At 39.6% G+C, this 16,391-nt stretch overlaps 1 protein-coding gene across 1 annotated transcript; it reads right to left on the bottom strand.

The window, feature by feature from the left end:
• Positions 1-214: 214 nt before the first annotated feature.
• Positions 215-13,490, bottom strand: rcbtb1 (regulator of chromosome condensation (RCC1) and BTB (POZ) domain containing protein 1). The gene is given in 21 exon segments (XM_051942360.1): positions 215-2,846; positions 3,439-3,569; positions 3,651-3,802; positions 5,238-5,334; positions 5,337-5,360; positions 5,459-5,530; positions 5,533-5,584; positions 6,083-6,149; positions 6,423-6,565; positions 6,704-6,772; positions 6,775-6,813; positions 8,117-8,136; positions 8,139-8,202; positions 8,204-8,275; positions 8,667-8,758; positions 8,761-8,832; positions 9,864-9,901; positions 11,011-11,048; positions 11,050-11,100; positions 11,102-11,313; positions 13,425-13,490. Coding segments are annotated over 20 exon segments (1,470 nt in total). The 5' UTR covers positions 11,138-11,313; positions 13,425-13,490; the 3' UTR covers positions 215-2,705.
• Between the last annotated feature and the right edge of the window lie 2,901 nt (positions 13,491-16,391).

Genomic DNA, 16,391 nt, shown 5'->3' with positions numbered 1-16,391 from the left:
TGGGTCCCACGGGACTGCTGCTTCCATTTCCATGTAAAGAATGATCAGCTGCTTTGAAATAATCATAATAAAAAAAATAAAAAGGGATAAAAAATATTCAATGATAAAGACATATAATATTTAAAACTTGAATAAAATGTCAACAAGATGTGAGGTCACTTAATATGTAGACAGGACTTCTTGGTACAAAATATTAATCAAATGTCAGCAAAAATAGAGCAAGGACTTATTTATTTCCTTCACAGGCTGCGTACATTTTCTATAATAAACAAACCATGAGTTCCTTACATAAACATATCAAAACATAACCGATCAAAGTAAAAATGTCACAGGTACATAACCACAAAAAAACAAATACAAATCCCAACTCTGTAGCCCTACATGTTGAATTTAATGTCTATCAGACTCATAAGCATTTCCTAAGTAAATAAAAGCTTAAAGAAAACAATCTTATTTTGCCAGTTTGCATGACATTTCTCATACAAAATGAGAACTGTAAACCTGCATCTCATTCCTCTGTAAACTAGCCTCAATGCATCTCAAATTCACCTGAATGAAACTGTGCTTTTACAATAAACAGATGTCAGAGTGCACCAGGAAACAGAAACTTAACCGGGGAAACAGAAACCAACCTCAACCGTCTTTGGTCAATGATATATTTTTGCACTCCACCCAGTGACGCAACAGAATAAGCCCAAGAAAACAGAATACAAACAAAATATAATACTAAACCTCACTTATTTTTCAGAGCATTTATATTGCTTTAACTTGCAATGCCTTGTGCAGTTTCAGTGAGTGCATTTTTAATATATTTAAAGAAAAATCTGATGAATTATGAATGAACTATGCAGGAATCATCTTACTATGTCGACTATTTTGCCCATTTGTGACTGCTCTTTCAGGTGTAATACAAAACATATAATAAGATTAAAACAAAATCAATAAGGAAATTAGTTACTTTTAAGCCTTACTGTATATGTAGGTTATACTTTTAATGCAACTAATAACTCAACAGTGCCTCAAACGTTCACTGTTTGTGTAACATTCTGTAACTTCTCTGTCCACAGGGTTTAATAGGATTTGAGCTACTAGTTTCACTGAAAAGGAAGAAGCAGCTGGAGTTTCTTAAAGTGCCATAGAGCAACAGACATACCAAAACAAAGCAGATTTAAGTATAAAAAAATGAAAACACACATCCTATAATAGCTCTGAAGTCCCACAATGTCGGGAATGCAAGAGAAGAGAACAAAAAGTGACCGTAGTGACCCCACAGCAGGCTCTGGATCAGCTCTGTGACACTTTTAAAATGCAACAGACAGTCTCTATTCGACTCAATAGTAAAAAAAAAATTCAGCTACTTTTGCCTAGAAAATGTAGAAGTAACTCAATTATGTGTTTCAGTTTAGTGCAGGGGTGTCAAACATGTGGTCCGTGGGCCAAAACCGGCCCTCAAAGTGTAAAAATCACAGAGAAGACATTAACTGCAGACTGTAAATTATCAAAACATAAACCTAAAAGTAATTTCTGCACCATGACAAGTTGTTTAGATCATAAAGTACGAGATTGTTCCATTTTCTTTTGTCATTTTGTGTCTCATTTTTGTCACGTCTCGTTTTTTTTGTCTGATTTTTGTCGTATGTCTCACGTTTTTGTCGTTTTGTTCTCGTTGTTGGCGTTTTGTGTTTTTTGTCTTATTTTGTCATTTTTTGTTTTGTTTTATTTGCCGTTTTGTTTGTCGTTCTTGTCGTTTTGCATTTTTTTTAGTCTCACTTGTGTTGTCCTTTTTTGTTGCTTTGAAACTTTGTGTCTCTTTTTTGCTTTGTTTCGTGTCATTTTGTTTCTTTTTTTCATTTTGTTACATTTTTCATCATTTTGTGTTTCGTTTTTATCTTGTCTTTGATGTTTTTGTCTTTTTTTTGTCTGACTTCTGTCGTCTTGATCGTATAGCTGTGACTAAATGTTCAGTTCTTTTGTAGACACTCTGTGATCTGTAAGTTGTGTGAATGATAAAGTGAGGCATAATGCTGTTCAAACTGATTTGTTTTCTTCAGAACTTTCAGGATGTTCATAATGTTTTGTAAAAATAATTCCTTAAATGTGAACAATTTTAGAAATTTTTTTTTTTTGCACTAAATCAAAGTAAACATTCCGAGTTGTGGGTTATTTATCGGTTATTATGCTGTGATTCTACTGCTCTGGTAAACTTCCGAATGAGTTTGACACCCCTGGTTAGTGGTACGAGTCCGTTATCTAAGAAAGTTCACTATAACATCGTTTTCAGGTCCCTTACGGAGACAAATCTACCTATTCCTTCCAGGTCTTTGGTCTTTTACATGAACATTTCCAGAAAGTTAAGGATGAATATAAGCACCGGCCAACCAAAACAAAAAATTCAAGTACACAAACAGCACGTAAAGAACACAATTGTACAGAAAAAGGCGACATGAGTTTGTTAAGTGACTCCACAGGAAATGGCCAAAGTGCTGATTTTGGATCCACAGGTGACGCAGCTTAAATTCCAGTTCAACATTACCATAACGATGCTGTTTATGTGCCTTTGGAAACGCTTGAAGAAAGGGCCTCCTCTTTTGCCGTGAACAGGAATGCGATCAGAGGCGATACTTACGGAGCAGTGGGGCATTCCCACAACTACATCCACTTGGTCAGAACATCGTTTGTAAATTCTAGGAATGTGAGAGTACCAGTCAGTTCTTAAAAGCTCCACAGCGGCTCGCTCTGCTGATGAACTCCTTCAGCATAGCGCCGTCTACCTGCCAGAAGGCTCCGGTCTGAGTCACCTGAGTCAGATGGTTCACGCAAAACCTGAAACAAAACTCTTCCAGGTCCTGGAAACATAAACACAAGGAAAATCAAAGAGGATTGTTAACAGCAGACTAAAATGAAAGGCAGCTCTGTAGAGAACAGGATGTTGCAGCAGCGTACGCTCCCGATCGAAGTCTGAAGACCAGTTAAAAAAGTGCAAGAAACTGCATTTTGCTCTGGTGGATCTTAAGAAGGTTCTCAGTCGAGCTTCAACTGTTATACTTCATACAACAGAAGTTTAAGGGACAAAAATAATCAGGTTCATGCAGTTCACTGTTTGAACACTAGAGGTCATCGTATGCTTTCTGCTGTGGAGCCAAGATAAGAACAACTGAAGAATCTGTGGAGGTTCCTGCTTATTAGATAGAATATTAGATCAGGACTGGTTGTACATCTTTATGCAGTGAAGAAATATATCATGAACAGCTTAAAAAGGGTGCATATTTCACATGCTGTGTTATGCCACACACATTAGTTTCCATTTATGCAGCTCCTTAATCACTTTAAGAGTGGACTTGGCTGCTATTGCACAATACAGTCAGAGAAAATAGCATAAATCTGTAAAAGTCAGACAAAAAAATAACTGTGCAGTCCGTCTGTGTTTAGTGCTGGTACCTCTGCGTCGTATCGTATGGCGGCAGACAGCAGGGTGAAGGCGTTTTCCACGGTGATTCCTCTCATGATGATCTGCTGACACAGACGTTTGAGGCGGTTTTCACAGTAAGAAGTAGCCAGGTCCAACAGGCCTGTACAAACGCACAAACAATTAGACTGTAGAAACACGGAGCTCCACGTTTCTCAGTAAATAAGAGCATTTAGAGTCTAACCGATGGCATCCTCAGGCGGCAGGTCGACGGTGTCCGTGTAGAGAAACTGCAGGAAGGATCTGTAGACCGGGTACGAGAACTGGCCGATCTCTATGACGTCCTGCTGGTCCTCCGTCCACTGGGAGCGGAACATGGAACGGAAATGCTCACACCTAATCACGAGAAAAGGTCGTTGTTTACAGTCCGCTTAGGGCTGAGTACTGATCCTCAATGATTTTATAATACTGACTGAAATGTGGCTGAAATGCTGTCAAGAGGACTGGAATCAAATGGTCAGTGGGAATTGTTTACTGGACACGATGGTTTGTAATTTAAATGTAACCTTTGCTAATTTCAGATCATTTTGAGAATAAAATTCGAGTGCAGCTTTGTGTGATGAGACACAGCAGACAGGAAGAACTGTGGAGGACACGGACAGTAACGAAACAATGAAAATGGAACAACTACGAAAACAACAGAATGGATTCCACTGGTTTAAGTGTACGTTATATTTACATCATCATTTCATCAGTTTATCTCGTCATCAGACTTTCTGATTTGAAACTGAAGCTTTTCGATGGTTCTATGTTCTCTTCAAAGACCAAGTTGTCGGTCTCTGGCTGCCTTGGTCCATACCCTGTACAATATCTGTTTTTCTACATAAACTAGAATATGTCCTATCTTGGTATTTTTATACTAACGTACAATCTGCCCAATATACACTACCGTTCAAAAGTTTGGGATCAACCAGACAATTCTCTGTCTTCCATGAAATCTCCCACTTTTATCCATGTGCTAACATAACTGAACAAGGGTTTTCTAATCATCAATTAGCCAATTAGCTAACACAATGTAGCATTAGAACACAGGAGTGATGGTGCTGGAAATGTTCCTCTGACCCTGGAGATATTCCATGAAACATTTCCACCTAGAACAGTTATTTACCACATTAACTATGTCTAGACTGGATTTATTCATTCATTTAATGTATCTTCATTGAAAAATCTGCTTTTCTTTCAAAATAAGGACATTTCTATGTGACTAAACTTTTGAACTGTTGTGTATATTCTGGTTTATCTTCATTATTGTACTACATTCCTTAAATGTTTGCACTATCTGTGCTTCTGTTACACTTCAAACGCTCCAACTGTAGGATAAATAGAGGCTCATCTTATCCTAGTTTGGATCCGAGCAAACATTAAACCACCAAAGTCACACAATAACAGACGAGCAACTCCCATGTTCTTCTGGGTGATATTACTGATTTGGTCAACAGAGTCTGGCGGCTCTGAAGAGACCAACGTAACGACTGCAGCTCACCAAAACAAAGTGGTGAAAATAGTACAAATAGAGCATGTAAATAAACTAGAATGTATTTTTTATTAGGGCTCATTCAGACCCCAATGTAGGTAATACACTAATTTCAATCCCAATTCAAAGAAATCAACATTTAACATCTGAGACGCCAAGTTTGTTTTGTCAAAAGAGTCTTCCTTGAGGACCAATAGGTGTTCTTAACTGTACTGAAAATATTTAAAAGATGTGTTTCATGAATTTATAACGGTAACTTGTGAGTTAAAGCAACATAAATATGACAAAAAGACACACCTGATCTTCAGCACGGCTTTATGGACGTGGATGCATTTGCCGTCAACGCTGAACTTGAGGTCGGCCGTCTCTGGACTGTCAAACTCTTTTCTCAAGACTCGGCGACCGTCATGAAGTCTCGTGCTCTGGCAGGAAACAGAGGCAGTTCAGCGTTTGCTTTAAATCTAACTCTGTCACAGCAGTCGCGGCGATAAGGTGATCTTCTGCTTGCTTCCTCTCACCCATAGACATGAGACGCCACATGACCGAGGGCGTGGCGAAGCAGGCGAAGACGTCGTCGGTGCTGGTGAAGTTGTGAGGTGTGGCAGGACGACGGCTTGGCCCCGACACTGACCCCACATGTACACCTGGAGGAGGAGCATTTTTACCGTCATCAAAACAGGCCGTTCTGTGTAATATTCTTCTTTTTCTATTATCAGAATGTTCAAAATCTGTTATAATTGAAAAACAACATATTTCTAAGGTGTTTTTTTTTCTTCTGTGGACAAAAATACAATACAGACAATAATTGAATGATTGTTCTGAAACCAAAATGACAAAAACACATTGATTTATTTTTGACCCGCTTATGGAAGAGTGTAGTAATCACTCAGCATCTAAGGGTTAACATCACAGGTCCAAATCTGAATTCCTCACCTTTCTGTCCAGTTTGACTCTAAAGAAGATGTACTAGAGTCAGATGTTTATCTGTATAAGCTGAGAAACAAACGCTGTGCTCCGGTTCCCTTTGTCATCTAGAAGTTTGATTTCTTCCATCTGAGAAGCATCGGATTCAGAGGCATTTGGATCCTGTTTGATCTGATTATTAAACTCAAACACACTCAGAGACATCACTAACGGCACACATACCTGCCGCTTTGCGTCTTCGCTGCTGAAGTATGCGTTGAATGACACGCTGCGACCTCCACAATCCTGCTATGGATGACAGATATGCACACATTAAGCATGTTTAAGTGCTGCTTATTTATAGCCAAGAGCAAAAACCTTGACAGTATTGTTTTAGAGAAAGGAGACACACTTTTGCTGTGGGCGGGATTTGACCTGTAATCATTGTTTATAAAGGGGACTCAGGAGCAGGAGGGAAGCTGACGTGCAGAGGGAGGAAACAGGAAATCTTAACAGGATGAGGGAAGCTCTCCTGTCTCCAAATACAAAGACAAAACTCGTCCTCCCTCTTCAGCTTACCTCTCTTTATCTGCCATGATTTGCACAGGGTTGAGGTGATTGCTCTTGTTGCCGTTCCCCAATTGACCGTAAGTGTTTGCTCCCCAGGCATACAGCAGCCCCTCATCTGTTAGTGCCAGGCAGTGTGCGTAGCCCGAAGCAATCTGAAAAGCACAGAGGAATTTAGGTAAACGACTACTATCACAATGAATGATTCAGATGAGTGTGCTTAACCTTAATAATTACTCGTGTTATTCATTAACGGCAACACTCGCATCACGTCGGTTCACGGGCGTCTCAACCTGATGAACACACATTCCCTGGAGAGCAGTGAGGCGGCAGGGTGTCAGCTGATTTCCCGTTGTTCCCGGATACCCAGCTGTCCGTTCCCGTTGTAGCCCCAGCCGTAAACCTGAACGGAACAAAACACCCCCCGTCACGACGTCATGTTCAGTTTCCTCACACTAAAGGTTTCATCAGGGCTGCAAGCTATCGATTACTGCAGAAATCAACATCAGGATGTTTTTATGTTTGGTCCATTTAAACTACAGCTGACCAAATAAAAAACTGATCAGCTTATTAGTATTTATTATAGAGAATATTTAATCGTTTCACTTTGATTTGGCCAAAAATTAAAGTGATTTCCTTCATTATGAGTCAGTGTCAGGTCCTACATGTACACCCCTGTCAAAGGTTTTAGGACACTGTCTCAATTCACATAAAGTAGAACCTGTCCTACAACTTTGACAGGGGGTGTATTTCATCATATGGATGTGATCAGGGGCAGGAACTCTGATCATACATGTAAAGTTTCAGGCAGATTGGAGCATGTTCAGGGCATTTACACAGCATTTGAAAATTTCATGGTGAAAGGATCAAAATTCCAGAGGCCGCCACAGACACGCCCTTTGACTTTGGATAAAGATTTTAATAACTTTGGATCATTAAGGCCTCCTGTATGTACTGGCCCAATTGAGGTGAATTGGAGTTTCCCCCTAGGAGGAGTTCACTCTCGAATAAAATGAAAAATGGGCAAATCTGATTTTCACGCAAAATAGCTCACTTCCTGTTGGGTTTGGAATGTGGGCTGTCACTGACTTTTTTGTTCAGCCTGATGTGCTGCATATGTGTACCACATTTGGTAGATACACCCCTGTCAAAGGCTTTAGGACAGGTTCTATTTTTTGAATGAGAAAGTGTCCTAAAACTTTGACAGGGGTGTACTTTAATACAATATCATGTTTAATATATGAAGTTTGATGTTTTGTTGTGCAGCTGTCTGTTGAGAGGAAAAAATAAAATATATTAAGGCACGTTAACAGTTTCTACCAGCATTCCTGTCTTGTATCATTATGCAGCAGCAAGCTTTTTATCGTCATAAAATGTTTACATTTTTCCTCATTGCTCCCGATAAAACAATTTGCTGGTGATCGGTTCATTTGTGGAAAACGAGTCAAATGATCGTCAAATGCTTGCTGTTTTGAGCTTGAGCAGAAAGTCTGAGATAAAGTTGCCTTCATACCTTTAACTCTGACTGAGGGTTTAGTTTTTGTCGGGCCGACTCAACACAAAGAAAGTCTGACGATGTTAAACTGTGTTTGCCGTTCATCGTCTGATCTGATAAATGTTATAAATAAAGAAAAAGCTGCACCGGCTAAAATTGAAGCGTTACGTTAAATTAGTAACTCCAGCCCCAGATTTCAGGCCATCTTTACCTCTCCGTTGTCGGCCAGAGCATGGAGGACGTCTGTCCACATGTGATGCCGACGGCCGTCTTGCCCTGCAGGGAACCGGTGACCTTCCCTGGGGTGGGGCTGATTGGCCGTGGAGCCTGAACCAATCTGACCACAGTTATTATAGCCCCACGCGTAGACCTGGAGGGGGAAGTTGTAGAGTGAGAAAAGACGGTGATAGTGATAAACGCACTTTCACTAATGAGGATGCAAACAGGCAGATTTAGTGTGTAGCTTCACCTGTGCTTCACACACAACCTCATTAGCCTAATGCCACCGGGTTAAAAATAAGCAGCTTAGAGTGTCAGCAGCAGGGCGTGAGGTGGATGGTCGGGTTATCCAGTGACCCAGCGAAGGCGAAAACATGGAATACAAACAATGCTGCTCAAATTTAAGAAGCAAACATAATGTCTAACTCTATTTATATGTTGTTTCCAGCCTTCAAACCCCTTTTCTTTGGTGACCACTTCAACCGTATCCACTGGCCTTTACTGTGTTATGATGAGAGTATAACTGTGAAAAAAACACCCACCTCCCCGTCATGAGTGAGAGCCATGGAGTGATGCGAGCCACACGCCACCTCCTTCACTTTCTTGTTCTGCAGGTTGGACGTGATCAGCAGCGGGACAGTCCCTGGTTGGTCATCCCGTTCCCCAGCTGGCTGTAGCCGTTGTGTCCCCAAGCAAACAGCTGTCCATCTGCAGGACGTCAACACAGCCAGGCATTAGAATTCTATAGAATGGAAAAAACTGCTGTGAACGTGTTCAGCACAGAAACAGAACAAAGACTCTAATGTTCATCGAGGGTGTCAAACATGCGGCGAGCGGGCCAAACCCGGTCCTCCAGAGGTTCCGATGTGGCCCATAGGGGTGTAAAAATTAAATTTGTAAAACTACAATTTAAAATAGTTTCAAGACCATGACAAGTTGTTTTGATCATAAAGTAAAATACTAGATACTCGTTGTTCCTTAATCATTTTGCGGCCATTTTGTAATATTTTGTCTTATTTTTATAGGGTTTTTCTGTCTGATTTTTGCCATTTTGATCAAGCAAAATTCTGTATCATTCAGTTCCAGATAAGTGAGACTAAATGTTGAAATAAAGCATCTAAAAAGTCTGCAGAAATAGTGAAATATTGAGCACATGGGCAGACAGTGGAGATGTTTGTGCAGTAGCATCGTTAGAGAAGTTTATGAGGACGTTCTGCAACTTATTCCACTTTGGCACCATTGAAATGCACCAATAGGAACTTAAGGATGAATTTAAATGAGTAAGACTTCAGATGAATACAACTACCATGAGTTAAATCCTCTATACAAGAGTGAACCATACCATTTCTCTGTGCTGCATTCAGGCAATGCAGCTTTCCTCTAACAACCACAAATCAATAGAATCGCCTGACTGACGATGTGGGTGCTGCAGTCTGCTAAAAGCTGCTCAGCTTTGGACTTACTGATGGTCATGCTCTGTCCTAATGTCTTCGTGGAGTCGTTTCATTCGCTATTTTCCTGTATATTTCTGTATATTTTCACTCGTCTGTCATCTGTAAATGTGCATCATGTTTTAGATGTCGCTTCCTAATAAAACAATGAAGGTAAACCAACCATCCTGTAGCCAATAAAAGAGCATGCGGTCCGCTGCCAGTAGCTGAAGGCTGACGACCTCTTCCCCCAGCAGGAAAGTTCCAGTTTCTTTCGGTACAATCGTGCTCAGACTTGTCTCCTGTAACCGAGGCAGGCTGCTGCCAGTTCAACCCAAGCCACAAACCTGGGAAAACAAAAACACAGACCGCCAAACCGATATTTCAACATGCTTTTAAACCCCTCCATATTGTCTTATTTGCGGGCACCAAAAATATTGTTTCCCTGTCTGAAAAAATCCCAACAATTCTGCAAAAAAATTCCCCAAATTCTAAAAAATGTCAAAACTTTAAAGATGAAAACTCCAATAATTCATATCAAGTTCCCTGAGAAGTTTGTTTCTAAAAAATCCCCCAAATTCTGCAAGAAAATTCTTGTAAATATTGCAAAAAATGAGTAAAAATTTCCAAAAAAAATCCTAAAATATCTAAATGATTACATAAAATCAGTAAAATTTCTAATATTTCTTTAAGAACTCTTTAAAGAAACATTTTTAACATTTCTTTTTTCCACCAAAAACGTTTAAAAATTTCCCAAAAATGTTGAAAATGTGGACATCAGAATTGTCACTGTGAAAATCTATATTTTTTCCACATTTATCCAACTTTAAATCGAGTCAATTTGAGCCACAGGACGACACGAGGTTAATATTAATTCTCTATTTCTCTTTATTTATTAATAGAAATATGAAACAAATAAAACTACCAAGAACATATAAAATAAGAAAAATTGCATTCTACACAATAAATACAACCAAAAATGCATATTTAACAACAGACTTGTGTAATCTGCATGCGTCTTGATAGTGCCGGCTCTGGTGTGCTGAAATTCCAGTCAAAAGGATAATACAAAGAACACAGGATGTCTGTAGCATGCTATTGTATGAAAAAAAAAACCCACAATAAAATGCAACATATTGAACAAGTCTGGCTGTTTGTTTAAGCTGGAATCTTGCAGCTGAACAAACTAGATGCATATCAATACAGTCAGATTTAGGACAAAAATACGAAACAAAAAAGGTCAAATTCACATTTAATCAGCAGCACACCTTCAGGAACAGCACACAGCATGCAACACATGGTAAATTCCCTCATTAGGGACTCCTAAAAATGCAGTTTATCGAGCAAAATGACCAATTCAAGTACATCTGCATGACAGGATAAAACCCTGAGAGTCAAACTGATTATAAAGTAATGACAACACTTTAAAATCGAACAAATAAAGACGCTCCTTCACCTCGTTTCCATGTGTGTGTAGATGGCTTCGTTCGCGGAACGTGCCGAACACGCAGGCCTGTCGGATCGCTGCCAGTTCCTCAGAGCTCAGCGAGCGAGAACAAGGGCCATTTACTGACGTCCACCATGGCTCCGGCAAAAACTCAGCTTCCCTCGTCGTGGGGGAGGAGGGGAGGAGTCAGGGACGATGGCGAGAGGAGGGGGCACAGGAGGGGGATGACGAGGGGAAAGGGAGGACATGAGGAGGAGCGCGATACTGCTGGAGGAGGCGGGGAACAAGGAGAAAGCATCCCTGCTGACACTGCTGCTGGACGAGAGGTAGTTCAGAAGTAAATACACAAAGGAAAAGACATGCTACACAGAATCTGGGTATTTAGCAGCTACATTTTTGAAAAGACTTCCAAATAGGCCAGGGTGTCAAACATTCAGACCAATTGATCTCAAGTGGGCTGGACCAGTAAAATCACAGCATATGACCTATAAATGTTAACACCAACTTTGAGCGCAAAAAAGTACATTCTGAAAATGCTCACATTTAAGGAAATATCTTTTACAAAACATTTGAACAACTGAATTTTCTTAAGCAAAATAAGTTCAATTTCAACGATCAAAACGACAAAGTCAGACGAAAAAAGACAAAAAACAACAAAAACAGACAAAATATCACAAAAATGAGACCACAAAAAGACTCAAAAATTAGAGAAACGGCATGAAAGAAAACAAATTTTGAAAAAAGTTACAAAAAAATAAGAGATAAGACACAAGCGAGATAAAAAGGAAACAAAACAACAAAATGAGACAAGAGACGACAAATGCGAGAAAGAAAACAAAAAGTAGATAAAACACAGAAGCGAGACAAAAGACACAAAACACAAAAACAGTAGAAAACAACAAATAAAGCAAAATGACGTGAATGGAAGTGAGACAAAAATGAAACAAAACGACAAAAAGAGGCAAAAACTGACAAAAACTTACAAAGTGACAAAAAGTGGACAAAGGACAAAAACTGAGAAAAACATGACAGATGTCAAAAGTCAGACAAAAAAAGACAAAAAAAAAACCCCAACAAAGCAAGATAAAAATATTGACACAAAAGAACAATGAACAATCCAGTATTTTATTTTATGATCAAAACAACTTGCCATGGTCTAGAAATTATTTTAATTTACAGTTTTAATCTGCAGTTAATGTCTTCTCTGTCATTTTTACAGTTACAAAGTTGTCCTGAGGGCTGAACTGGACCATCTGGTGGGCTGATTTTGGCCACATGTTTGACACCCCTGCCATGGGCAACTGGGCTGAATGATATGCATTACTTTTGACACTTTGCAATTGTAATGTGAGTTGCCATTTTCCATTTCTTCTGGACTGAAAAACATATAAAAATGATGTGGTTTTTTGTACCAGCAAGCATCTGCCCTGATATCTGTAAGCTGGGGCATCTCTGCAGCACCACAATACTTCATTTATAACGCCATTTTGTGACACATTTTACATTTACGAAAAGTGCAAGCTCCTGTGATTATCATTTTGATAATATTTAACAAACTGTTTCAGGCCTTTTTCTTCCTTTTTTGAAGTCTTCTTGAAGAAAGCAAAGAAATTACAGCACCATGACACGACTGGACAGATACAAACAGAATGTATGCACACACCACCCTCACAATTACACTTGGAAATTCCTTGAAGAAACTGTCTTTCTTCAGCTCTGAGTTAAACAAGGCATAGCTGGTTTAAATCATTGCAGTCTTGTGGAAATAAAGCATGGCATGCAGTAAAACAATCAGTAGTATTAGTGCAAGGTTATATGCTTCATGTGCTTTGCTGGACACATAATGGGAAATTAATTGGAAAAAAGTAGGGACAATTTTAGCTTACATTCACTAACAGAGGTTTATTAATTACTTCATTTAGCAGCCGAATTCTACATCTAGTACTATAAGTTGATATAAACTTAACTAAAGATGTTAAATAGAAACCTAAAGCCCAGTGAGCCTTATAAACAGTTATGTGCGTTAGCTGACGAGCAGAGCAACTTTTAAATTCATCAATTTTTGAGTGGAGTTTGGCGTCGGCTCCTCTCCATCACAGCTAGCCAAAACACATGGGCAATTACCAGCGGGATAAAAGAGCGTCTTCTAATTCAAAGCCTTCCATTTCAACCAAACTACATTTCATTTAAACTTAAGCCATTCTAGTTTGGCAACCTCGGCATGCTAACTGCCGGTGAAGCTTAAAGTAAACGGCTCAGCTAGCAGCCTCGTAAAGCGCCTTCTTCCTACCTAAAAGCATCGCTCCATAACAACGAGTCAACTGAGGAAAGACAAGACACACAGACAGCAACAACATTCCGTTACATAGCACTACGAGTACACAATATATCTCACAATACGTGAGCTAACAGTGTAAAATTACCGGAATAAAATCACTCGCCCGGTGTTGTCAACAGTGGAGGCGATTCTTCTTCTTCGTCTGCCTTTTCCAGTATACGAATTCGATGGAGACGCACTGCTGCCCCTCTGGCCAACAGTGGAACTACATTTAGAAAGATATGAAGTACTGAAAGATGGACCAAAACACATTTTTTTAATCGTTTGTTTAAGGTTAAAATTAAGATCTAGTCTAGTCAGAACAATTTAAAATAAATACGCATTGGAAAAAAAAAACGAACAGTGAAACCAGAGTGAATTGCCCCAGGATAATTTATTATATTTATTTTTATTTCATTTATTACACCATATGCATATAGTGTTGTTGTTTTCCTTAGAACCAATGCAAACGTTATATGTTTTAATCATATCCTTTTTTAGCTTATGTTTATATTGGACATTTGTAATTTTTTAAGTGCACTAGGGGGAGATGCTCTGACCAATTTGGTTGTACATTTTTTGTGTGCAATCACCAAAAAGCTATTCTGTAATATTCTATTTGCGACTTATTTTGTACCTATATTTATATATTTTTGTGCTGCCTACATTTCTAAGACTTGAATGGGAACAACTGTAATAGAAGCAATTTTGTAGTTTTCTCAAACCACAAAAAACAAGAGCATCAGGGTAGTTTGAACTCTGAAACAAGGCAATTATAAGAAGTCTTCTTTTATGCTAGTTTTATTTCTTATAAACTTATTTTTAATAAGTTGAGTGAACTGTCAGCTGTGCATGTACTTAACTTGTGTTTACTTTCAAGAACCGCTGTTTTTAAGCTCTGGAGTGGGCTGAAAATTTAAAAAAGACATTTTAAGTTTAATTAAGTAGTTGTTAGCATCATGTAAACAAGAAACAGTGAATTGACTCCAGGCTGTGTGATATAATCCCTCTTTTTGTGTATTTTCTGGCAGCTGATAAACAGTTTCTTCCTTTTTTGGCCACTGATCATCTGAATAATCATTTAGTTCTGATGATTTCATGTCGCCTTTAATCAATGAACATCTTACTAACCTCATACTGACCTATGAGAGGATGCTACAGTCTAATTTGTTGAATTGCCAGAAAATCTACTGTCATATCTGAAAGCGATCCTGCAGCAGCTGCTTCCTTCCATGCTTGTAGTTCTCCCTGATGAACATTAGGTGGAGCCCTACCACCTATAGTGGATCTGGGCTCATCAGATTCATTGTGATGATCATTTGGGATAGTCTCAGAGTGGAAAAAGCGCCAAAAAATGAATGTTAAGGCTTTGGTGCTTTAATATGGAGTCTGTTCAGTGTTGTATAAGAGTGCAGTGATGCTTTGCCAACACTGGACGACATTGAAAGCTTTTTCATTAAAGGAGTTTGGACTCAGTTTTAACTGAAATTACTTCCTTTTTCTGATTCTGTAATGACCTGAGTGGAATGGGAGCCACAAGTCCACATGTTCAAATGAATATTTCTTGTTTTTTTGTTTCCCAAAGACCTATTTTTAATATTTTTTCAACAGATAGTTGTAAAAATAAACAAATAAATTAAAAAAAAATATAGCAGTGAATTAGAGTAAACCTTTCCTATTTAGTCTCCACTTTTCACCGGCAGAGCTTTAGTATTTTCTGCGGACCAGAGGGCGGTTATATGACATTCCCTGATGCAGGTCATGTTGTGCTTTTCTCTCTGTGTGCCAACAGATCGATGGATCAGCGGGATCAGCTCTAACCCACTCCACAACAGCCTGGTGTCCATGAAACCCTCCTGCAGGCTTTCTAGTCCACATACGAGCCACTCACAAGAAGGTGCTGTCAGGTGGAGCATAAAGTGCATTTCATTTTTTCTTAATTTATTTTTGACCATTCACAATAGATGTACTGCCCATATGACCTTCTATCACAGGGGCATCAAATATGTGGCCTGTGGGTCAAAACCGGCCATCCAGAGGGTCCAAACCAGCCCGTAGGATGATTTAGTAAAGTGTAAAAATTACATCCATCCTGTCTATTTTACATGTAGGCTCGGTTACAAAAGTCCAAAAACCTGAACCTAAAGATCCATCCATCCATTCTCTATACACCACTTTATCCTCACTAGGGTCATGGGGGTGCTGGAGTCTATCCCAGCTGACTCGGGCGAAGGCAGGGGACACCCTGGACAGGTCACCAGTCTGTCACAGGGCTACATATACAGACACACAATCACACTCACATTCACACCTACGGGCAATTTAGAGTAACCAATTAACCTCAGCATGTTTTTGGACTGTGGGAGGAAGCCGGAGTGTGAACCTAAAGATGCGTTCAAATAAAAAAAGAAACCCAAAGTGCCGTCTGTGACCCTCCACTTTCCAGCATCAAACCTGCTCCCAGCAATGAGCCCAGATCTATAACCAGCTGAGGACGAGGAGCCTCTTTCTGATGTAAATGATCTCTCTGTAATTAAAAGTCACCTCTTTCCCGGTTCATTAGCTTTTTCTGAATCCCCACTGGCTGCTCTGCGTCCTTTCATTCCTCCTTTCTCCTTCTTTTTTCTCCTAATCTTCCCTGTTCCTGCATCCTCACTCCGGTCACTTCCCATCTACGGATACAAACACAGTTTCTGTACACAAACATGCAGCTGCAGCTGTTTGCACTCAGCTCAGGCTGATATTTTGCCCCCCGATGACAGAAATGCCACTCTGCAGCCTTGAGCTCCTCAAAACAACACAAATGTGGGGGGAAATATCTGCCAGGCGTCCAGCACTGATGACTACGTACGTTCATCCCTTATGTGTTGTGATCCAAACGTCACAAAATACACAAGAGCTGCAGACGTGGATGTTTGTGATGAGGACCATTATCCTGAGCTCATTTCTCGATACTGCAATGCAGCTAAGAGTGAGGTTTGTTCCAGGAAATTCAGTGGTTGTTGTAATTGGTCATTTACTCTTTTGAGCGAGTGCCGACAATTTAACCCTCGTGTCGTGCTGCAGGTCATAA

The sequence above is a fragment of the Acanthochromis polyacanthus genome, chromosome 22 (genome assembly GCF_021347895.1).
Source record: "Acanthochromis polyacanthus isolate Apoly-LR-REF ecotype Palm Island chromosome 22, KAUST_Apoly_ChrSc, whole genome shotgun sequence".
In the NCBI taxonomy this organism is placed as follows: Eukaryota; Metazoa; Chordata; class Actinopteri; family Pomacentridae; genus Acanthochromis; species Acanthochromis polyacanthus.
Note: the sequence above shows the minus strand (reverse complement) of the source record. Positions and strands in the feature narration are given on the sequence as shown.